We start from the raw sequence: 25,039 nt of genomic DNA on the forward strand, positions 1-25,039 counted from the left end.
TAAAAAATAAAACTTACGACTGAGAGGCAAGTCCAGCCGCGCGGTTATCGACAGTCCAGACTGAGGACATCCAACGGCTGTGCAAGTCCGAAAAATTTTTCAATTAGTTTCCTTTTTGCTTTAAAATCCTCCTGATACTGTGTGTACGTGACTGTTTGTGTGGACGGACGGAAGCAGATGCAGAATCACTTGCAGAGGGCGCGCTACATCGAAACAACACCTTTGGCTGTGTGAATTGGGATTCGAAAGAAGCGTCTTGAAAAAGACTAGAAAGTTGAAAAGAATTAAAGTGTGGCTCCCTATTCCTTCTGTACGTTCGGATATGTTTAATTTTATTCAGCAACAGACTGCACGTTGGCCCGCGGAAAAGTTGAAATGCATAAGGCCAGTACTGGCCTCCTGCGTCTGTTAAGTGCTTACGTTTGTCACTGGTGTCAGCATTTTTCCCGGCAGACAACATTAGCCTAGTAATTTTTAGTAATGTATTTTCCTCCTTACTGCGAAAATCTGTATAAAGCAAAATGGACGAAGAAATGGCTCTCACTGAAACGCTTGTCAAAGCCATCCAGCAAGACATATTCGGGTATGTTATCATGCATCATGACCATGTCATGATGAGCCTACAAATACAATTTGGAACATACATGTAGGCCTAGGCCCTGTTATGTACATCATCCGTATAGGCCTGCCTGGCCTAAATCATGCTCCGCACTTACATGTACATGTAGTAGTAGGCTGCAGTCATGGCACTGGCAGTTCAGACTTCGCATTGTAGGCGTACATGTACATTCCTGTGTACAGTATAGGCCAAGTCTGGGTAATTTGTGCTGGATCCTACAAATTGCATTTGGACGTTGTCTGGCAGGGATTGTAAATTTGGGGACCCTGTTCCTATACTAGAAGGGAGAGCAAGGCCTACATTTTAACTTTTGAATTCACCTTGGGTGATGACTGTGAGTGTGACATCATGCTCAATAACTGTAGGGTTAATATTGTCAAAAAAGGGCAGGGTTTCGAGTTGTGAGGGAAATTTTGAGGGGAAATTGTGAGTGTGAGTGTTTTAACACATGTATGACACTTGGTGGATTGAAATTTGCATGGCTAGTTTATCAATAAGAAAGTCACATTTTCTCACAATTTACAATTTGAAATCTCCAAAAATAGGATCAGCACAATAAAGAGAGTGTTGCCTTTTTTTGGGGGGGGGCTTTCCAGTTTTGCAAGATTGAAATGTCAAAAAACTGGGGGGTCCCTAAGCATGCCAAGTAAACAATCCCCTGTCTGGCAATGTCTGGCGATGGTTCAAGTAGGCCTTCAACTACATCATACATGTACATATGGTGTACTTAAGACTTGTCAGACTACTTGTACCCTGTGAGTGGTGAATCACCTTGTTTTAACATGGAAAGTGTTTCATTCAGATATAGACGTCATTTGAAACCCTGTGTACATGTACAAACCCTATGATGACACTATGATTTCTAAGTACATGTAAATGGCTCAACATTTTCAGTGCTGAATTGAACTTTTTTTACATCCAAACATGGATGTAAATACAACACCGTAATGTTCAAATTTTCATGATAAAGAATGAAGTTGATGCTTGAATGTAGACTAGTCAGTACAGCGTACCGCAGCCTCACCCCAAGCTGTAGTGATTCAGAAGACAGCCTTGTAAAGTATTGGAGATGGAGATGAGGTTGGAAGCACTTCAACGGTCTTGTACGGTTTGGGTAGTAGCACCACACAAAGTATCCCTCACTTAGGCAAAAAAAAAACCAGTCGGTCTCTGGTCAGCGCACGCGTTGATTTTGAACGTGTGCATCAATTTTTTTTCCATTTTTTTCTCAAAATTTTCAAAACAGCACCCTCTATTTCTGCATTGCCTGAGTAGACTGATTCCCAGCCACAAGTCCACAAGTCAAAAGGACAATTTGTTCAAGGAACTAATTTGCGGGTCGCTCGTACCCGGTGATAGATCCGTTACGACTGAGTAATGCTGATGTCGAACACAAACAGACCACAGGTACATGTAGGTTACAAAGTTGCAGCCAGCTGATCAACAACAATGGCGGCATGACATGCGACGTGCTACTACTAGCCTTTGCTCTTTGATCAAATATGTCACTCATTTCTGTCTCCGTAGCCAGTCTTAAAAAGCCAACGTCAACCCCCCCCCCAAAAAAACCACCGCATCGCCACATCAGTTCTGGGACTTTGGTCTGACCAGAGACCAAGTATTTTGGGGGGGCCTATCAGGCTTATCTAAACCAGGTTTGAGTGCCTGGTTCAGCGTGTGTTCAGCTCAGATGGAATTCAGTATAATGCATCCCTACCGTGCCAGAATTTCAGTTAAATCCTTGAAAATCTAATGTTGAGTCCAACAAGAACGTCTTTGTTTTAATTACATGTAGATTTGGAAAGTATGTTAAACCTGATGCTATTTTTCTTTTCCCTCATTTGTCATCAATAAATCAAGATCTTATTTGGATATATATTTTTTTCTTAACTTTTTGTTCACCCCCCAAGAAGTTTTAGTGTTTGTATCAGTTGGGTCATTCAGGTTGAAAATGATGATTTAATACATTCAGTGTGGAAATACCATACCAGTGGGTAATTTTTGGGGGGCTAACTGACCTTTCTAACTAGGCTAAGGATCATAAAGATCACTTCATATTTTGGTATTTTACACATCATGCCCAATAGGTTGGTATGAAACATACATTGTATATTCCATCGTGGTCCTTGATGAAAGAAAAGGCAAAAATTGTTAAGGGAGAGCCCAACCTCAATATATATGCCATACATTTTAGTTGAAATTAAATGAAAATAGGTTTGGGAGTTCATGGTTATACACACATATAATTAAACCGTACTTCTGCTATTGGTATTGACATATCAAAAGTCTGCAGCTCATCACAAATACATTGTATTTCCCAGAGGTAAAATAGAGTGTCAAGTCTTGAAGAAATATATCTACCTGTGTTTCTGTTTGATGATGTGTTGCAAAAGTGGATTATTCTATAAAATAGATGCCCATTTTTTTCGTGTCCCTGTCACATCTGACATGTGATTTTGTAATTCAGAACACATTCTCTAAAATTTCCAAGAATGATGAATTAATGGAAATTACCTGTCAAATAAGAATACATGTACTGTAGTTTGAAATCAATTTCCGTGATATTTCCATGTTAAATTTCACAGGTCAGATGTAACAGGGAGTCAAAAATGTCACACTTTTGGACCCTGAATTTAAGATTGACCACTTATTTGATACATTCAGTATCATTTTATCATCTTGCATGTATGTTAGTTGTCCTCTTTTACCTTTGTATAAAATAAGTATACATTTTAATGGGTGGTCTTGGTCTCTGTCTTGGTCTTGGAAGTCCAGGTCTCCGTCTCAGTCTAGGTCTCGACCTGCAAAAGTCTCTGTCTCAAAGTCTTGGTCCCAGTCTTAAAGGAGTGGGTCTTGGTCTCGGTCTCTGAAGTCAAGGTCTCGGTCTCGGTCTCGACCTGCAAAAGTCTCTGTCTCGAAGTCTCGGTCTTAAAGGAGTGGGTCTTGGTCTTGGTCTTGGTCTTGGAATTCCAGGTCTCAGTGTTGACCTGCAAAAGTCTCTGTCTTGAAGTCTCGGTCATAAAGGAGTGGGTCTTTGTCTTGGTTTCAGAAGTGCAGGTCTCAGTCTTGGTCTCGACCTTCCAAAGTTTTGGTATCAACAGGTCTTGGTCTCCGTCTTAAAGGAGTGGGTCAGGGTCTTGGCATGCTTGGTCTTGGTCTCAGTACTCTCCAATGCCTTGGTCGCGGTCCCAGTCGTGGACATCAAAGTCTCCGATACAACTGCAGATGTCATGCGATCCTGAATTCCTGATTATTTACCGGTACTTTTTGAGCACAAGTTGCTTTTTTGTTTTGTCTTCCCAAATGCCAACTTGTTTTTATCACCTGAAAGCTTTGTTTCTGAAAGGGAAGATGCTTGTACATGTACATGTATGCTATTACAATATCAATGTAAAAACCAAGTGTACATGTACATGTATGTTAGAACTATTTCCCTATTGATTTTTTGAGTGGTGCTCACAGACTTCAAAATTTCTCCTCCAAAACACAAATATTTGTATTTACATTTATCTCCAACATGGGGGTGGGAGTAAAATGAGTTGAAGCTTAAGAAGGAGATTAAGTAAGCTTAGATACTGTATGAAACATTCTTTGAAGTTTGCATGGTTTTTATGCTGCAGTGTGCACAGAGGCCTAAACTTCTGAGCAGAATTAAGAATTCTTTTCAAAAGATGTCTTTTGTAAAAATGTATGTTATACAGGATCAGTAGACAACTCACTTGTTCTAAATTTGTTATATACGTGCACAATTTATTATGCTTTTGAAATGAGTGAAATACTTTGGTTGAATTTGAAATTTGGTGTTCCACATTGTTTAATTTATAGCCAAAACGTATGTAATTACTAATTTGTAAAACATTTTTTTTTACAATTTAAAAAAAAAGTTTTACAAATGCCAGAAGTTACCATCTTTTATTTGTTCTCTCTGATTTCAGTGATGCATGCTTGCTAATGATTCAATACTGGTTGTTGATACATGTATACATGTACATGTACATGGGTCATTCTGTGTTAATTCAACACACTTTGGGACCTGACCATAGATAACAAGATTGAAACAAAAATTGGTTTGTTGATCGGATTCCTTGAGAAAACCCCAGAACTGAAATTTTCTGTCAATCAGTCTATTAGTTTTTGGGATACAGGTTAAAAAAATTTTGACTAATTAACTTGACCTGCTTTGTCAATTCAACATGCTTTGGGACCCGACCGTCAAGGATTGAAATGCTTTGTTTGGACAGCCCTATATTTCCTCAAGTAAAGCACCCACAGAGATACAATTAAAATCATCCCACATACAACTGTAAAATATGCAAATAGATGACCTTTGACCTCGATTTGCAAAAAATGTTTAATTTTCAAAAATGCATGTTTAAATTGTACAATTCATATACTTTTCAGTTTTTGCCAAGGTTCAAATAAACATAACTCCAAACTATAAGAGTGCCCATCCTAAATCTTTCTCGAAATGTTGGTTACATTTATCATTCATTTTGAAAACTGTGCACTTTTGAAAATCGAGGTCAAAGGAGTAGATTTGCATAATTTTTCAGTGGTTCATGGAATACTTTTGATATTTCTGTGGGTGCTTTACTTCAGGACATACATGTACATGTATGGCTGTCCAAACAAAACGGATTAAGCTACATGTATGTTAGACAAAAGTTTGTTAACCCGTATCTCAAAAGCTAGGTTGCCAATTGACATGAAATTTGGGTTCGCGAGTTTCTCTTGGAATCCAATCAGCACACCAAATTTGGTTTCTATCTGTGCTGGTCCGGTCCAAAAGCATATTGAATTGACACAGAATTACAAACATGGCAAATAGTAATTTTTGAACAAAGTTTTACACATGCCCAAAGTTACTGCCTTTTGTTTATTTTCTCATTCCAGTGATGCATGCTTGCTAATGAGTCCATCAAGGTTATTTCTTATTACCTTTATCACCCATCATAGCAAATAACAAAGGTTCATATATACCGGTACATATACATGCAAACAAATTTTTTCATCAGTGGAATAAATTTGCTAATAAAATAAATGAGAAAACCATTTGCACATTTGTTTGACTTTTAACTCATATCCCATCTGGTTGCTAACACATGTGTAAGAATGGTGTAAAATCAGCATGAAGTACAATGTACATACATGTACATGTACGTGTATTGTACATGTACATAAAGTAGTGCCATTTACAAATTGATACCGTACATGTACGGGGTACCGGGACATGTATGACTTGACTTCAATCCCTACTTTTCCCTCTTTATCTTCAAGTCAGAGCGTAACTTGTCAAGTCAGTAGTTACATGTTCATGTGTCCTTTGTGAAATTTGGGAAACTTACATGTACATGTATACTGTAAATATTTTAATGATCAAATGACATGAAGTGGCACACAAAATGTCATGGTTTCAATAGACATACATGTACATGTATCAGGTACCAGTACATTTTGTTATCAGAAACTGAAAAAAGAGGTCTGAAAACATGTATTGTACCATGGATTCTTATAAGCAGTCAGCAAAAGCGTAGATATGGTAATTTACTGTTTAATTTGATGCAAAAGACTGTGACCTTTTAAAAATAGATTGTTACGGTATATGGTTCTTATAACGTACATGTGCTTTGTACATGCACAGGGTTTACATGTGCCAGTACACTATGTGATACTTGGTGTTGCTTTAAATACTGCGTACCTTTTTCTGAAGCTTATTGACAGGTACATGTGTACAGTATACAGCCTGTAAATGTTCAGTCAGTTTCTGACACACTTTGTTGAATTATTAATGAAGTGATTTCACATCTTGATAACCATAGTGATTAAACTACATGTAATCCAGGCTGTGGTTAGAATCCAGGCAGCTTTATTCTGTACCCTGCTGCAGTCGTTAGAGACAGTAGGATGTTCTGAAGATACTGAAGACTCCGTGGTCAGAGATGAATCTGCAAACTTCCACAAATATGTTTTGATAGTGTGTGCTGGGATTGATGAATTGAAGTAGCCCACTTTGTTGATGTCATGCATGCTGAATGGTGCATCTGTGTCTCCCCTGGGAAAAAAAAGAGGTTGACAAAAGAGAAAAATGCATTCTACCTCCACAATACATATTCAAATAATAGAGTGCTTTACATATTACATCTACCCAGCTTTACATATACCAAAGTTTCTTCTTAATAGTCAATAGCGTGACCTTTGTTCTTGATGACTGCCTCAAAACGGTTCCTAAAGTGTCCACCAGATTTTGCATGTCTCCTGTGGGATGTTGGCCCACTCTTCTTTGGCAAAAGCCTCCAGCTGGGTCAGGTTGGATGGTCTTCTGGCCATCACTCAGGTCTTCAGCTCCCTTCACAGATTCTCTATTTGATTTAAGTCAGGACTTTGACTTGGTTATTCCAGTACATGGACACCATTGTCTTTGAACCACTGCTTTACTACCTTGGCGGTGTGCTTGGGGCATTGTCCTGCTGGTATGTCCGATCAGGTCTTACCTGGAGTTTCTCAGCAGACGCTTTCACATTCTTATCAAGGATCTTGGTATAATCCTCTTTTTTCATGATGCCCTTTCCATGTATCTTGGTTCCTTGTGCCTCTTGCAGAGAAGCAACGCCATAGCATTATCATGCCACCGCTATTCTTTAAGGTTGGGACTGTGCTCTTTGGCTTGTATGCTTCTCCAGACGTACATGTACATGTACCGGTAGGCGATATCCTTGTGGCCAAACAACTCCATCTTTGTGTCATCAGACCACAGAACCGATGACTAAAAGGTACATGTAGGATCTTGGTTCAGATGTGCTCTAACAAATGCCAGACAAGCCTCCTTATGTTTCTTCCTGAGTAGTGGTGTCTTCCTGGACCTGTGTCTGTGGAGACGTCCTTTTTGTGCAATACTCATTGGATGGTTGCCCGTGACACCTTCGTCCCTGCCTTGTCAAGGGTATCAATTAGGGCCTTCGTTGTGATCCATAGGTTATTGTTGGCCTCCCGGCAGATTTTCAGGTTAGTCCAGGAGATACTATGCACTTCCTGCCACGCCCATTGAGGTTTTTCACTGTGCTGAACCTCGTATGCTTCCTGGTGATACTCTGAATTGTTGCAACAGGGACCTCATATTGCTTGGAAATTTCCTTGCAGCCTTTGCCTTCTTTATGGGCATTCACGATGCGCTGGCGTATGTCTTCACTGAGTTCCTTCTTCTTTGCCACGATGACAAGTAACTGAGAATGGTCTGAAAACTTTTTTCTTTTATACAATTTGCGGGAGTTGGATTTCATCAGAATGTTGAACACAAAGTCATCAAAAGAAGGTATTTATTCTATTTGTCGGAACATCTTGAAATAGCTTCATGCCAAAGATTCTTGCAGTCATAGAAAGTAAAAATAAGCAGTATGAATGAAAAGACATTTTTTCTTGGGATTTTGTCGGGTAGGAATAATTTTGACCAGGAGCAAAAAAGAAACCCGGGCTGTATCTATTATTATGCAAATGAAGTGGGTTTGTGTATTGCAACAAATAGACAAAAGATATAGTGGAAGTACCAACATAATAGCTTTTACAAATGAAGAATTTAGAAAAGTACATTGAATGATATTTCCAAAGGATATGAATGATTTTGAGCACAACTGTACTGGTATGTATAGTTTTCCTTTTGTTTGTACAAGTAGGATTTTCTCAATGGGGAATATCATGTACAGACTTGGTACATGCAGATACATGTAGATGCATGCTCATAAATATGCATGGTCTGGTACATGTACATGTGCACATGATGTGCAATTGCATACATGTACGTACAAGAGGAAATGTGTAGCTTGGATGTGGTCGCTTACCTGTTGAGAAGCACAGCTGCCAAAGCACCATCTGGACGTTTAAATGCAATAGTGTCAAGAGAGCTGGTTGAATTGGAGTTATGAAGCCCAATACGCACTGATCCTGCTGGGACAAATTTACTGCAAGAAAAAGACATCATTGTCAAAGGGTCAAGAAATGTACATGTCTTTTTTGTAATACCCCACTTAAGTCTTGAAAGTGTAATTTTGTCTAAACCATAGGCATATTCAACATTTTTTTGCTATTTTGCTATCCGAATGGGTATTTTGGTACATGTACCTTGTACCTTGTTTATCATGTGATTCAATACATGTACATGTATTTCCATGTTCATCATGTTCATAGGCAGAACTTTGATGTCATTCTAGGCTGAAAAACTCAATGTTGTTTATTCCCCCCTACATGTACATGTAAGTACTTGAATATTTAATATTTTGCTGGCCCACATGTAAATGTTGGTTTCTTCATCGATTCATTGTGTACATTGTACGTACATGTACATGTACAGTGCATGTGCAGGTACCGGTACATGTACATACTGTATTGGTCACAATGAATTAGCCAACAAGCAATCATTTCTAAGAACTGTTTTGATGAGTACTGGTAATTTGGGGTACATAATTTGAACAGGAAAACCTTGAAAAGGAAGTGTTCTCCCTGACTGGCATATAGCGAAAATGTAAGTATGAGCATTTGTACTGTTGCGCACCCGCAAATCTTGGAATTCTAGCGCCCCCTAGTTTTACTCGTTCTCGGTCCTTGCATTTCTCAGGGTCTCTTATTTAGCTCAGCTATGCATTATGGACATGTAGCAGAGACGCTAATTTTGTATTAAGTTATTCATGCTGTACTCTGGCGTGATGGCGTGATCCTTCACTCCTTTATCCTTGTGTTTTCTGTGCTCAGTTTTAGCAGGTCGAAATTCCCCTCCATGTGGCTGCGTGGTTGGGCGTGGTAAGGTTCCCTGAAATGCTAATGTCCAGAAACCTCAAACTTTGTAACTGTCAATCATTCTCCACAGATGACCGGGTAAGCACTTTCACGCACCCGGCTCTACACTTTGTACACGTGACTTCTTATTCTGTATTTTACATTGCTACACACGACCCTTAGATTCTTGCGCATGACTCCAGCAGGAAGTCATGTGACCCTTTGAGATGGAAGATTTTCATTGGTTGAGCTGTTCAGCGACGCTCATATTTTATTAATTCCTAAGCCTCTAGAATCCTATAAATAGAGCAGATTTTCCTTAGCTCGTCGGTCAGGTGCGGCGGACCAAACCCTTATTGTGAGAGCAGAACCCAACGTAGTGCGGCGGCTGGACCCTTACCGAGAGAAGTGCGATAATAACCATTCTTATGGCGAAGAAATGTAACCATATGAATGGCCAGCTAGCTTAGCTTGGACCGATGCGAGAGCGGTACGAATTAGCCCAGGGTGCCAGTGAGAGTCGTAGCGGCCCGTCACCGCTACGTCCGAACCGATTGCCGGGCGAGACACCCCCGTGTCCCCCGCCACCCTTGTCCTGCTAACTAGCCCAGTCCTCCCCGTCTCTACGCTGAGCCAATGGTACACAGTGCGGCGACTTTATCATTGCGCTCATCACATTGCGGTCTGAGCGGCAGTGCAGTCGGTACATACCGGCGCTGGCCCCGTCCAGCCCTTGTTACTCACCGTGGTGGTCCGGGACAGCTCCCACCACGGCCCGGCCTGATGAGTGTACCCTAGTTGTGTGATGCTACACACACGTACCGTACCCACTCCGTCTGACTTGCATTCCCAATGGTCCTGCCAAACCGTAGTTTAGTTACACTCATATACAACTTCACCTGTCTATAACTTTGCCTTTTGTGTGTTGTATTATGTTAAGCTACACCTTCTTCAAATCCCTATTGAACTTTGATGAAGAGAAGTGAGAGCAATAAACCAACCATACAGTTTGACTGTCACCCAAACCCCTTTGTTTCACGTCCACCCTTTAATAAATTGTTGACCCCATGTATCACATCCCGTAGACACTAATGAAGTCCATGCTACCATCGACTTGATATTTAGGGAACGCAACAGTACCATTCATTCACCATGTTCACATACATGTACATGTGTACGTACCGTACCAGTTCAAGTGTCCAGGGACATGCCAGTGTTAAATTTTCCATTTTTTTGGATAAGAACAGGTAATACATGTAAATGTGTAAATGTAAATGATTGCTACAGCACCTGAAATGACCCATATGATAAAACATTGGCTGTTTGTAGAAGACATCATTGTCTGCATCCACTATGATGGGGCTGTCAACTTCATTCTTGGCCCAGTTAGGTCCTCCTTGCATATTCAGAGCTAGATTCCAGTCCACCCAGCCAGCTACAAAGTGGTTCAAATCCTGCTGGTCAAAATGTTTTCCTTGTATTGGTAAAAAGATGCGTACATGTAGATTTACCAATCAGAAATGAACATACATGTACATTTATCATGTTTATATGGTGTGGCTATCTTTACATGTATGGTACCCAATTTTATACCAAAATCTTACAGTGGTACCATACATGTACACATATACATGTATGTATTTACAAATCAGTTCAGTTTGGGGTTCATCCCTAACTTGCCCACCCTTATTGGTTTATTGTACATAATTATATACATTGGACTTAATGTACATACATTGTGGAAGCAGGGTTAGGATATAATGGGACACAGAGGAGTCCCGCTGTGATATCCATTCTGTGTACATGTACTGTATGGTACATCTGCCTCACCATGATAATATCAGAACTGTAGCCCTCACCGCGCTCCCAGCTCCCTAGGATAACTGGTTCTGCATTGAACTGGTACCCATCACAAGCCTCTGTGGCCAATACAAATTGTTCTGGATAATGTTGCATGATCTCATCCAGCTGATGGTAGTCTGCTGAAGGGAGGTTATCCTGATACCAGTGAAGGGCTATACCTGATGTGTAGTGTCGGGCTTGGGTGTCATTCAAAATCTGCAAATGGGAAAAGGCAAATTATGGGCACATGTATACTGTACGTACCAGTTCATGTAGTATTTTGATTGTAGATGGTCTACAAGTTTTAAGCCATACACTTTCCTGTGCCTACAGGTACATGTATGCATGTATGGTTGTACCAGTCACACGTGTGCATAGTTCATATGTTTAAACTGTTAAAGAAAGATTAGAGTGGGACAAAATGATATCTTGGTTTCAAAAGACAATGGAGTGTTTTAAGAGCTCACTTCCTAACTTTTCTTTTGTTTGTTGGTAGAATTTTTTCAGTTTGTCTACAAGTACAGTACATGTACATGTGCAGGAAAGCTGCATGTACATGTACCAGTACCATACATGTACATGTTTTTTGTACGTGCAGTGGTGAACTTGAAATCAAGTTCTGCTACAGTGTAAAATCTGTTCCTAAACTAATGGTTCAGTGTACATGTAAAATCCAAATAGACATTTAGAAGTGGCTTACGGTTTCAGTATCTTCCAGTATACCGGGCAAGTTATCATCATGTGTCATGAGTTGAATGTGTCCATAGCCATTGTCATGTAGAGCAGGTCCGAGATCCATCTTGATGAATTCTCTCATAGTAGGTGGCTCCATGGCCATACATTGCCAGTTGTAGAATGGAACTAGCCCTGCTGTGGGTTCATTTTGCACAGTCAGCCCCCACATGGGAACATGATGTTCCTCGTAAGCTTTGAGAAACCTTGCAATGTAGAATGTCAGCACAGACAAAGAGTTTAGACTTTGGGGGAGGGGGGAATTTTCTTCAAAAACATACATGTACTTGTAGATCTGATGCAAAACTTTTATACTACATGTACTACTTAATGACCAATAATCTCACTTCTGTTTTCATCAAGATTTTTTCTTCTAATCAAATCAGTTTTGATCTCTAGTTCACTTGAAGGAGGTGTTAAAGTCGGGAAACATTCATCATCAAACATTTCTTAAATTCTAGATACTGTAATTCTGATATACCGGTACAGTGCATGTGCAGGTATGTACAGGTATGTACATGTACATGTTCTTTTTTTTTGTAGTCATTTTCCATTATGATTCTCAGACTGGTCACGCAACAAGAACTCCATTTTGTATGTGAATTTGAACATTCATGGACAGTGTGCTGCTTTGTGTATGATGTAGAGAACTGGTACATTGTAACAGATACTCTACCGGTGCATGCATAGTACATGCCAAATTAACCAATCAGGCTGTACGTCACAAGTACATGTACATTTATACATTTACATGTATGTGTATGGGGTACTATAGTACAGCGTTATATGTACATGTACTTTGACAGAGGATTAGTTTGACCGCTAAGGAAAAAGATTGTCTCATCGGGGAGTCTCAATGTTTACATGCATGGATAGTGGCAGCCACGAATTATACATAAAAATGGAAGTCTTTTGTTTGACTATGGTTTGACATACTTGATAAAATAGTTTGCCCATGTCTTGTAGTATTTTTGGCCAGGGTTGCCGATGAGTCTTCCTTGATTGAATGTGTTATGCATCATACCGTTAGTCTTCATCCATGCAGGAGCAGACCAAGGGCTGGCAAACAGCCGGATGTCGTACTCACTCATGGCCTTAGCTCGTTGAATTACTGGGATCTATGTGGGAAAAGAAAGCAGAGAGTGTTGAATGATGACTATTAACTACAATGTATTTGGGCTATTGCCACTACTGTAAAGGTTTTCTCTGTGCTATACATACATGGACATGTATTTGTATTTGGTATATGTTGAATGCAATTAGTCATTCAGCATGATAACTTGATTGTATTGCACTGTCAGTTGATTCTGTATGAAATCTCGGCCTTCACTTCCATTTGAAAAGAATCCAACACAACAGCAAATTAGAAAGAAAAGGCAAGTTGCTGATAGTGGAATTATGGGTAAATCATTCTTCCAATAAGATTGACTGATTGTGCAAAGATAAAGTGAATGCAGACGTGTTGTTTCAACAACTAAAGCCCAACATACATATAGGCCCAAATGTAGAAAGCATGAGCCTTTAATACAGTCATGGTTCTCATCAACTGGCAAATACATAAACATTTCATTGGCTATGATGATGAGGACCAATTGGTAAGAAGTTGTATTTAGCATTGCATGAAAACAACATACGAGACTCCAGCAATATACAATTAGCTGAAAGTTCTATTGTAAAGTTTGCCTGGTGGCAGGTTCACTTTTTTAGGCAAGTGTTGGTCAGTATTGCCCCAAGTTTCATCATGGTTTCTATGTAGTAGGAACAAGACAAATGTTGAATTTCTGTTAGATTTCAATATACATGTAATTCTTCAGAATCATTTGATGAAAGTGAACAAGGCACTAATAATGCTACGTGTACCTTACCTTAAAATCTAAATCTTCAGATACTAGTGTAAAGTTGACCAGATCAAAGTCACCATCATAATCATCATAGCTATATTCTGACAGAGAGAAGTCACAGCTATGGATGGGGACACGACCCATATTATATTCAATACCTACAGGTACCGATAAGTAAAGAAAGGAACAAAAAGTAGGGAAGAATTACAAGTAAAAGTAAATTTATGCGACCTCAGACTTAATCTGATGTCCATTAATCATGTGAATTGTGCTTTGTAGGTAAAATGTACAGGATTATACACGTATAATGACCTTGCATACTTGTACATGTACAGTGTACATGTACATCTCTGGGCACACGCATTCTACTGATTTGAAATACAATTTCGGGGCACAGTGTTCTGGTACTGAATGTTTGCCCTTTTCTGTCAGTGTTTCATCAGGAAGAGTTTTTGTAATGTACTCATATTGGTTTTAAGTTTCTGTTATTTTCTTTGTGCAGTTTGTCATGGATATGATGGAACTCACACATGTGTGAGGCTTTGCATAAATTCTGATGACTGGGTTTTAGAGCCTTTTTGCACATGTTGACCAAAGCACAGATTTCCCAACATCTCTACATTTCACATGTACATGCACACTATGTGTATTGGAGTTCAGGATTGTGTTTTATAGACTACATGTATGTACATGTACACTGTACATATGTACATGTATCGCCGCCCCAAGACCTGGAACATGTTCAGTACACTTTTACCTTCCATAGAGTAGTAAGACCTGAGTAGATTTTCTTGAACCTTGCTTGATACATTCAAGATGTTCATAGTTGCTGAGTCAGTGAAGGCTCCACCAAACCCCACAATTCTCTGATATTCTTCAGAGGAATTGACTGTCAACAGTTCCACATTCTCTGCAACAAAAAAGTAAGTAAACTTGGATGTGATCTGTGTCATAATCTGATTGTCTTTTGTTATTCCTTGTACAGGTATCAAAAACTTTCCGGATCCATTTTGACCAAGTGTAAAACACAAGTTTTACATGTACGGTTACTGGTTTAACCCTAATAGACCTCAATCCCTCACTATTTGGTGGGTTGAAGACTGTTAGGGCTAATGCAATGCCACTTTGGCATTTCTTCAGTACTTATTATTTAACTACTTGCAAGTCCATGTAATGACTTTCAATGGGCAGAATCAAGTTGAACTTTATACCAGTACATGTGCTTGGAGTAGAGACTGAAACAAAGCATGGAGAGTTGTAAAATGGCAAAACAGGGTACTTGTGCATTGTTTATGCACATTAGTTTAGATTGGGGTACCGTTACATGTACATGAATTGCATTCTTTCTTCAGTTTTACAGTTTGTGAGGCCAGTCATTTATGCACAAACTTTTCTTGAATTTAAGAACTGAACATTTACTAATAGTTCAAATCCAAGGGGCTTTCTGACTCATTACCAGCTGGATGTTCATTCATAGCGAGCACCGTCTTTGAAAAGCGATGAGTGTCTCTGCTTGAGCTGTACTCTACAATCTCATTGGGTTGAATGTTGCCATGTCTCTCTACTGTATCACAGTAGTCAGCAGAGCATTCACATACAAAAGAGCTTCCCCCCTGGAAATACTTCTGTCTGCAGGGCTTGTCTTCTGCATCTGTGAAAGAGCATTGAAACTACAACATCAGACAAAGTACAAGATTTACAAAATGCATGGTTCGACTTTTTTATAACTCCTCCAAGTTAAAGCTCAGTATCTTTGCCTGACAATTTAAAAATGAAGGTGCTTTTTCATAAAAACTTGCCCACTATTACTCCCCATGAAAAGAAAAGGCATCTGTCATGTCTATCATTTTATTGAAAGTCATATAAAAGGCTTTTGGGTAGCATGGGATGATTTATATGTACATGTATGTGCATAAAGCACTCACCTGCCACCAACCGTGGTCTACATGTACATGCAAATAGTAGGCTCGTTTTCCATCCTGTGCAAATGTTAGTAACACTACTTACTCTTTCCTGAGCTCTGATACATGTAGTTTTTCTCTAGGTTCTCTGGTTTTCCTCTCACTGTAAAAAATGAACTCTTTCGACCTCCAGCCATGCCAGCTGTACATGTACTCTGTAGTCATATTTGGACCGTTTGCACCTGTCTAAAGCACTATGCCTTTGCATCAAAGAAGTTGTAGCTGCATCCTTCATACATGAAATTCAGCCTTGTTAGAATGATCAGCCTCCATTTTCATTGTAACACATGTACATGTATGTACACTAATGATGCCATTAAAGGGTAACTGCAAACAATTTGTTTTAATCTGGTACAAACCTTCAAAATGCACCTTCCTCTCTTAATTAACTTTACTGGTATTTACAACTTTTGTTTCACTATTTCAAAGGGTATTTTATTGCCTTTTTGGTTTCTATGCTAATGAATATTTCAATATTCATGAGCAAAACTGTGATGTCACCAGGAAAAAGGCCTCAATATTACATGGGTCAGTTTGTAAACAAAAGTCCTGCATTGATAAAGATTTTGTTGGACTAAATTTTCTCTCCTTTGCTTATTCATTGTTGTTTATGTGCATACATGTAGCAATAAGCAAGCATCAATCCGTTTTCAGAAATGTTTCCAGTCAGTAAATTCTGGGTCCACAAGTTGAACAAAAAATCTATGCACTGAACTACTGTACATGTGTGTCTTCCGTAGATGACATCATGGCAACAGTGCCCTCAGTTATCCAAGAAAGCACGGATAATGCTAAAAGTTTAAAGAAGTCCACTTTTCAATGCATTTAAAATGCATTTTTTCAATACATGTAGAAGGTTTTTGGAAGAATACATGTATAAAGTTAATGTTTATACAACATGTATAAAGTTGTATAAAAATTGTGTGTAAGAGAAATGCAGCTACATGTAGTGGTACATGTACCGTGCTACACGTTAAGTTTTGCTTGTAGAGGATGCTCCTTATTGCTGTCTTTTTTCTTCAGGCTATTAGCAGAGGTCAGAGAGGTTTTTACGTGTTATTTTCTTCACTGAGTCTCCACAGAAATATACATACACTGTATGTATCTTTAGTTTTTGTTTCTGGTTATTGCCAACTTTGAAACTAGAAATTGTTTGTGACATGAAAGGACATGGCCAGCTCGTGTTTTAGAATACTTACCAACAACACACAAAGATAGGTGGAAGAATACCAAAGTAAGGATGACACCTTGCATTGTAGAAGACTGGTTGGTAGACATACCTCAAGAATTGGTCAGTTGACAACTACTCTGTATACAGTACATGTATATGTAGGGTTTGAGTGAAAATCAGACAAACATCTCGAAATGAAAGAAGAATGTAAACTTTGCCGTACTGATGGTGCCGAAACAGTACATCTGCCTGTTGAGTGAAATACATGTAATATGCAAATTTACAGTTGCCAGGCTGCCAACTATCCTGGGAATTTTATCTCTCAACTGATTGAGAATGGTAAATATTACAAAGGCCCATATCTCTTGTGTGTAATACTGATATTCAGCTTTAACTGATAAAAAAACGAATTGTCAGGAGAACCATTGATGTTGCTTTTGGACATTTCTTTGTACATACCTATGCATGTATATTTCCTGGGAACAGATTGTACAATGGATGGTATTACATGTACGTGCTTTGTACATGCTTTTGCTTCATGTACTGTACGTGTATACAAGTATTGTACTAGAACTGTGATTTTAATGTACATTAAATGTTTTACCAATAAAGGAGACTTCTTAATCTGAATTTACAATAGACACTCAAAACAGTTGTCAGGACTTAAGCATTGTACAGTGCATGTATATCAAACAAACCAGGCCAATTAGTGCTAGTATAACACCTGTAATTGACCTGATAATATGAGCTTTACTCCTTTGTAAAGGTGCAACCATGGTATGCACAAATTATACCGAACTCACAGTTTGTGTTAAGCATATTTAGAAATTAAAGGATTCAATTCAGTGTACTTGAGTAAATGTATTTAAGACTCAGTTGACTTCATGCTGGTCATGCTGGCACTGAATATACGTGCACATGTACATGTACCAATAACTTGGAAAGAGAACTTTGTTTTACTTATTTGAAGAGGAGTTACCTGTCTGTCTGTCTGTCTGTCTGTCTGTCTGTCTGTCTGTCTGTAGTCAGTTCGAGCCTCCTGTGATTCAAATCCAGATTCTTGAAAATAAATTACTGATCGCATTTTTATTTTAAGGTTGAATGTTACATGTAATTGGATTTATCAGAAAAGTTAGAAGTGATTTTAAAATGTTGAGTTTGATTACACGAATGACACTTTTCGAACTGAATTGTTCACTGCATGCTTGGTTAGTTTTAGCCTGGTCTGACATACATGTACCTGTTCAGTAGGACATACATTGTACACGTACGTAATAATCCATATAATGTACCGGTACTTATTCCTCAAGTTTGAAATTATAGTTAAAAAACAAAACAAACGTGAATGACTGTTATTTTAAGTTCGACAGTTTCTCAATCCAGGGTTTTCAGTGAAGTGCCAAGTGCTTAAAATTACATGTACACAGTACATGTACATTGTACCTGCAGCCAGCGAGTGCTGTCAAAAGTTTAGCTGACCCCATTGGATGTCCAGGTTAACAGGTAAAACAAACTAATAAGCTGACCCAAAGTTGGCATTCAGGCAGCTTAATTGTACTTTCAACACGTTGTAGGTTTCTTTGAAATCTTTGAAATTCTGATACAATGACTTGCTGATGTTCTGGTCATTGAGAGGGGGGCCTATCTAAAGTATGATTACCAAATCTGGTTTGTTTTGATTTGAATCACAGCAGAAAGTGAGTGTGCTACATACATGTACAGGTACATGTAGCTGGTTCTTGTTAACAATAGAATCAAGATTACACTGTAAGTCTAAATTTAGATTTCATTTTATTTAAAATTTTCAATACAGGCATACTGGTTCCATACAGTGTGTCGATAAAAGATTAATTAAGATTATGTATGTACATATACTTACGTTTATTTTATTAAACCATAAAAAAATCTGCTAATCAAGTACACCATATTACCATACTTAGCCATCGCAGATGAAATTGTCTCTGTATTCACCAACCACTCTTTGTTTCCATTCAAGCAGCAAGGTCATTGGTAGTCTCTACTCCAGTATCATTCATGGGGACCTCTGAGAAAGTGGGCTTTGGCTGTCCTTGGGCATGGAGTCCATGTTCCAGAACAGCAACTTGCTGGCAGAGAACTAAGGATTATACATGGTCATGGAAAAAGAACCAACAAAGATGCACAAATATGTATGCAAACAGACCATTCAAAATCAATGCAGCTAAAAATCTAAAGCCAAGAAAAATTATGAAAAACCGTGAAAGCCACAGCAAACCACAGTTCGAACTAAAGAACTTCACTTGACTACAACACACCAAAAATGTAGGTATATAACAAAAAAACTTTTAAAAGAAAAATGTTTCCATCCAAATTTTAAAAAATGCCAAATTGATACTTTCTGTCTCCCAAAGGCAGAAATCAAACTGGTTCCATAATCCAGAACTAGTTGCAGGGAAAATGTACATGTACCTATACACTGTACATGTACAGTATGTGGTATGTACATGTACATGTAACTCCAAAATGCACAATCTAGTGTTCATGTGACAGTGCTGCAGTTGAATGCCTCATGACAATCATGCATTTCTTAGTGAAGCAGATTGAGTAGGATGAAGTAAACAGACCATTCAAACACAGATAAACTGTCAAAGATACAATTTAAATACAATGTATATGTACACAATTCTTCATGTTTGCACCAATCACTGTATGTGTGATGTGCTAACAAACGAACACTGTACCTTTACCGTATTTAAAATTGAGAAATTCATTCAAAAAAGCTGTCTTGCATCTGTTGCCAACAAAGTTTTGTTTGATTCTTGGTTAAGAAACCTCATTTAGATAGCCTAACTTAGGTCTAGAATAATTGGAAGTATTTCGATTGATCATTTGGACAGTCACTTGTATGGTATAAACTCATTCTGTGTGAAGCATTGACTTACTGGTAGTCCTGTCCTTGTTTCGCCAATCATCTCTATACCACAGAGTGATATCATCAATACTTCATTAATCATGTTAATGAGCAGTTTACAATACATGTATGTAGAAAGCTCTTCAAGTGAGCTTATTACAGTTTGTTCATCCCTTGACTTGCTCTTGCCTTGGCCTTGACAAGTTGGACTCAGACCTGAGCTGGACTTGGACTTAGCTTGAACTCAGGCATTAATGGACTTGGCTTGGTTCAGGCTCAGATTAGATGGACTGGACTACATGCCTATCACTGATTGAATTCAGATACCGGTCTATGTAATTAGGGGTATGTTGTTTTGCAAGATGGGTGCATTTTTCTAATTGAATGTTTTGCTTATTTACAGCTTGGCCAAGTTATCCCTGGAGCAAGGTGCCAATCCCAACCTGGTCCTATCGTCAGGCATCAGTCCCTTCCATCTGGCTATAGGAACAGATTCACTTAATGCTTTGCCTCTTGTCAAACTCTTCCTGCACCATAATGGCAACCCCAATGTTAGGTAGGTACATGATCAATACATGTAGGTTCTCCAGTCAGGACTATGACATGTTTATAGTAATGTATTCAAAGGAAGCAATTCACCAATCTGTCTTTGATGATGATGAATTGATGTAGCCCATTCCAAAATAAGTGCAGGAATGTGTTCTTTTTAATCCATCTTTCTTTCAAGATACATGTACATGTGTTGTGGTTTTGGGGGGTTTTTTGCACATACATGTACACACACACTTACCTTACATACATGTACCTAGTGTGGACATTCCTTTCTTTTCGTGCACTTAGAGAACTCGGTGAAAATACTTGTTTTTCTTGAACTGGGAACATGATTTTCAGCTGGCTTTTTGTACAAGGTTTGGTTGCCTATTCGTCTTCCTTTTAGAACAGATGACCCCACAATGCCTCTAAACTTCTTTTTCAGAGGAAGAAAAATCATTACGGGTAACCTCCACTAGAAACTCCTCTGAGAAAACTGCTTTTCTAACTGTCTTGTGGTCAGCTCTCTTATCTGTTGTAATCCTTTATCTAAGCAGTGACTGTGTGACCCCCAAGAGTTTTATGACCACAGCTCCACATTGGGCAGATACTTGGACAGTGCTGTGTATGTTCCTCTTCCATTCATAAAATGGGGGTGTGCTTATCAGTGATTGTGTAGGGAGAAGACATTACAGTGTTTGTGGGGGAGGAAAAGTCAAGAGGAATATTCTGGCGAAAACCCACAAAATCAGGTAAATTAAGTCTAAAAACCCAATCCACGTGTCCCAGGCAGGATCAAACCCAGGTCACAGCGGTGGACTGCACCAACCTTACTCAGGTTTGCTCTGTACCGTGCGTGAATAATCAGCACCTGACTTTATTCTGTCAGAATAAATAAGGCCAAAAATAATACTATTGGCTTGAAACTGCTTGAAATGGATAAGTTATAAAATTATGTTTTTTTGATGGGGGGTGTTGGGGCTCATAACCCCAAATTTTTATTGAGGACCTTTTTTCCCCTTTTTTATAAGTCATCAGGCCTTGGGGGGCAGAATTTTACCCCTTACAAAAAGCCTCCCCCCCAAAAAAAACTTGACATATGTACACGTTAAATAGTACTTTTCCTGTACTGTGAAAATGCGGATTGCATACTTTGTATATTATTATACTCGAAAACATGGAACGGAAGGGTACTAACCCCGCGGTACAGACTATTGGCAGAAGCCAAAGGTCATTTTTTTCAGGGAATAGACTATGAAGGGAAATATGATTAAACAATCCCAAAAAGTGTAACTATTTTCGGGCAAAATCGGTCTTGCTTCCCAAGCAGAGGGGAGCCCATACGGCTGTAACTATACCTACAGCACAAAGTATTCGGATGACGTCACTAAGGTCGCCCGCGGATCCAGCCTCATTAAAAATACAGTAATACAAAGAGGTAGGGGCCTGTGGGTCCCCATTGTATTACAGTATTTTAATGAGGCTGAATCTGCGGATGAGGATTGAGCATGTAAGTGATGTACATGACTTATAAATGTTCGTGCAACATGGAGTGGATTACCATCAAGGGCGAATCGAGAACGATTTATCACCAAGTGACTCGGAATGCAACTGCTTCTAAAAAATATCACATGCAGCCTCTGCTGGGGACGTCCCTCTCAGTGCACACCGCCTTCCTGGATCCAACGCCGGTCAATATATTTTTGAGAGGTTGGGGTCTGAAGGGAACCCTAACTTTAGGGATACGCACAACCAATCTGGAATCGTTATTGTTATTAGCCCAAATAGGGCATTTGGGAGACACGTTGTTGTAAATTTTTCAACCTTAGGGAGACACTGTTCATTAGGGAGACATTTCAATGTAATAATTACTCTTGTACCGTCTAATAACACAGAAGCCGATGTGGTGTGGTTACAGCCACCGCTGCATATATTCTCGAGAGGAATTCGGATTTGTCGCTAAGAATATATCCCGGATCCCAACACCCCGTCGGTTCCGTGTGTTATGAGGTAGAAACATAATGCACTAGCACCACCATGCTTCAAAAGACCCCACTAACAACTAGCTGACTCTTCGATTTTTTGGTGGAGTTCAGAATTAAGCTGGTCAAAATCATACGCTGGTTGCATGCTTTCATAAATAAATTGTTGGTACTGTATATTATTGCGCTCATGGTCATGTCGATCGCTGACCGGCCAAGAGACAAAGAAACATCGTAAACACCACTTCCACTGTTTATTGGACATGCTTGGCCATCGATGTAGTGTGGTTCTCTCATATCAAAATGTTTTAGTCATTTTGTCAACCTAAGTACACTGCTTAAAATGTGTTTGCACATTACATAATAGGATCAAGGCCCAACAGGACACAGGAGATAAGCTCCCGGTTTGTGTGGAGCATACCATTCTAACGTACATGTATACATGTATATGTACAGTAGTGTACATGTACTTGTACAATTAAGATTAAAGAGCTTCTCTGAGTGGATCACAAATTTTATAGACAAAGAATTTGACGGATTGAAATCGAGTTTATATGACAATACAGATTATTTTATGGGCTTTTCAGGCCCGTGGGAACTGTTTTTATACGACCTGTAGTTCGTGAGTTAGGTCAGTGTACAGTGATGCCGGTCACCAAGTTGTTATGAAAAAACCTCCGCGCCTCAGGAAACGTGAACATTGCACAATTTGCGGGTAAATTTTGACAGGTCTGTTCTTTCGCTAAAAAAATAGAATTAACATATATATACATTGGAAACCAAATAATTTCATAGTGAAAGAACTGTTGTGATACGTTGAGCGGTTTTGGAGTTACACTCTAATTTGCTCCCAGTTCCCTGGTTTCCAGCTGTTTTTGACAGTTTTTTGCAGTGCCTGGCCAACGGTGAATAACTTTACATAACAAACTAATACGTATTTTACTCCCAGATGATGATAATACTTTATTTTGGCTACTTCTGACGATATCAAACAGATTTTGATGACCCTGTTTGTAGCTCTATGGTGCATACGGGAAATACAATTTTGTCGGCCTTTCAAAAAATATTAAGAACTGCGAGGGTCACACCTGTGTGCGCAGTGCCGCCGCAAACAAATTAAAATACCGCGGCCGGTGATGAATGCACGCCATGTGTACTGCACAGATATTAGGAAATAAACAAACCACTAGGAATTTGTTTTGCCATACGGAAAACTCTCTGACGACTGTGATCCAACATACCTTGCCTAAAGAATCATTGTGTAGAAGAAGATACTCTTTGTATGAGATGAAGAAAATACAAAAGTGAAAACACGTCTTGTAATTTTGCAGAAGTTAGCAAAAACGTGTCGTCTGACAGTTTGGGTACCATATGTGAAATTTCGAAAATCAATTATTGCCGATCGGGCAAATGCCGGGCAAAACTCCCTGTGAAAATATGCAAGTATTGCCGGCAATACTTTTACCCGAGTACTGGTAAGTCGCAAAATTTCAATTCGATATCTCACATTACGTGCACCGTACAGGTCAGAATTTTAGCCGACACGCTAACACCATAGAGCTACAACACGACCAATGAACCTGACACGCTGTCCAATACACGCTTTGCGGTTTTTACCGTGCATTGCTGGTCGACCAGTCCAACGCACGATAAGCCTGACCCCAGACCCCATCATCTCGGAAGGGGCTGTGACCGCAAACCCCAAAGGGGACCGACAACATGTAGTGAACCACTCACTGCACACGCAGGGCCGTCGCTCCAGCTTCATGTACCGGTACGGTATACGTGTACTGTAAATGTACATGTACATACATGTACACTAGTGCGCTGAATAAATGAAATCACGTACTGCACATGTGCATGAGTGCCAGACTGGCAAGATTACCGTCTTGAAGTGTCGAAATATGTATTATTATCACAGCCGTTTCTTTTTGTTTTAGATCGCAGCAGTTGTTCAGTTGGATAACATCTGGAAAACTGTCAAATTGTAGTAGTCTACAGTGTGTGTTTAGCTACCACAAAACTTTTTCCCCAATCTAACGCTATGTCGGTTTTAAGCTATTCCCGTGAGGGAACTTTTTACAGCATGGAAAAAGTAACTGCGAAAGAAATCCATTCCTCAGCCAGAACTATTTTAACAAGCTGATTTTACAATGAAGTGTTTCGTATTTTTTGGAAACTTAGTTCTTGTATCAGAATTCCAGTAAATAAAAAAAACACTAATCTTGCGTAAATTTTAACTTGACTTTTTCATTTCCTGCCACATGTGCCGCGACCATGCCGCGACCAAGCACTCACGAAACTACAACCACCCTAGCGCTTTCATCCCAACCACCAATCATAAATTGAAACAAGTGTATTGCATATTCATTTTGATCCCACGCCAACAAATGCAAAGCTGCTGCCCCTTATGCGTCACATACATGCATATTTATGAAGTTCACATAGGTGCTACTTCGTCCGTTCGTTGTGTGCAGCCTATGCATGCACAGCGCTATCACTCGTGCAGACCCGACTTCAGTTTGGTCCTAATATTGTCACAATCAGAGTAAATTTTTAAGGTAGGTTTTCCAGCTGAAAGGTCAAAAACTGATGGGAAAAATCCCCTACTCACATCGAATTTTTATTTACGCGATTTTGATCACACCGAGCTCGAGTGTGCACATGTATGATCGCCGCCGGGCCGTGCGGCCCTCTTGACTAAAAT

At 39.3% G+C, this 25,039-nt stretch overlaps 2 protein-coding genes across 6 annotated transcripts in view; one reads left to right on the plus strand and one right to left on the minus strand.

The window, feature by feature from the left end:
- Positions 1-317: 317 nt before the first annotated feature.
- ankle1 (ankyrin repeat and LEM domain containing 1) overlaps positions 318-25,039 on the plus strand; it is a 34,991-nt gene continuing 10,269 nt past the window's right edge. Inside the window, exons 1-2 of one of the 3 annotated variants that reach the window (XM_087137276.1) lie at positions 318-583; positions 20,223-20,375. In XM_087137276.1, the coding sequence (XP_086993402.1) occupies positions 522-583; positions 20,223-20,375 (215 nt within the window). In that variant the 5' untranslated portion in view covers positions 318-521. Of the gene's footprint in view, positions 584-14,580; positions 14,721-20,222; positions 20,376-25,039 lie in introns of those variants that run through there. The other 2 variants (XM_087137278.1, XM_087137277.1) reach the window with 2 other exon arrangements.
- Positions 2,362-18,993, minus strand: LOC110987630 (lysosomal acid glucosylceramidase-like). Of its 3 annotated transcripts, none has more exons than XM_087137280.1 (11): positions 18,861-18,993; positions 16,958-17,066; positions 15,254-15,448; positions 14,555-14,707; positions 13,822-13,955; positions 12,893-13,074; positions 11,925-12,162; positions 11,213-11,440; positions 10,673-10,836; positions 8,452-8,571; positions 2,362-6,671 (listed from the first exon to the last, which is right to left on the minus strand). In XM_087137280.1, exons 2-11 carry the CDS (start codon positions 17,034-17,036, stop codon positions 6,419-6,421), a joined length of 1,746 nt encoding a protein of 581 aa, XP_086993406.1. In that variant the 5' UTR covers positions 17,037-17,066; positions 18,861-18,993; the 3' UTR covers positions 2,362-6,418. The 3 variants fall into 3 exon arrangements, 2 of the variants coding, with proteins under 2 accessions (XP_086993406.1, XP_022106205.1); XR_015425377.1 differs by lacking the exons at positions 16,958-17,066; positions 18,861-18,993 and adding exons at positions 6,813-7,979; positions 15,805-16,288 and having other exon boundaries at positions 6,551-6,671; XM_022250513.2 differs by lacking the exons at positions 16,958-17,066; positions 18,861-18,993 and adding an exon at positions 15,805-16,285.

This window comes from Acanthaster planci, linkage group LG05, assembly GCF_054643075.1.
Source record: "Acanthaster planci isolate LZ-2023a linkage group LG05, COTS_SCS, whole genome shotgun sequence".
Classification (NCBI taxonomy): domain Eukaryota; kingdom Metazoa; phylum Echinodermata; class Asteroidea; order Valvatida; family Acanthasteridae; genus Acanthaster; species Acanthaster planci.

What these genes read in the sequence shown, in the direction of transcription:
- LOC110987630 (XM_022250513.2), bottom strand. Translation starts at nt 15,895, where the DNA reads ATGGCTGGAGGTCGAAAGAGTTCATTTTTTACAGTGAGAGGAAAACCA. An exon ending in TATCATATGGGTCATTTCAG is followed by an intron (nt 8,572 to 10,672) that starts GTGCTGTAGCAA and finishes TTTTTCTTGCAG; the next exon opens with TAAATTTGTCCCAGCAGGAT. An exon ending in GCAGCTGTGCTTCTCAACAG is followed by an intron (nt 6,672 to 8,451) that starts GTAAGCGACCAC and finishes TTTTTTTCCCAG; the next exon opens with GGGAGACACAGATGCACCAT.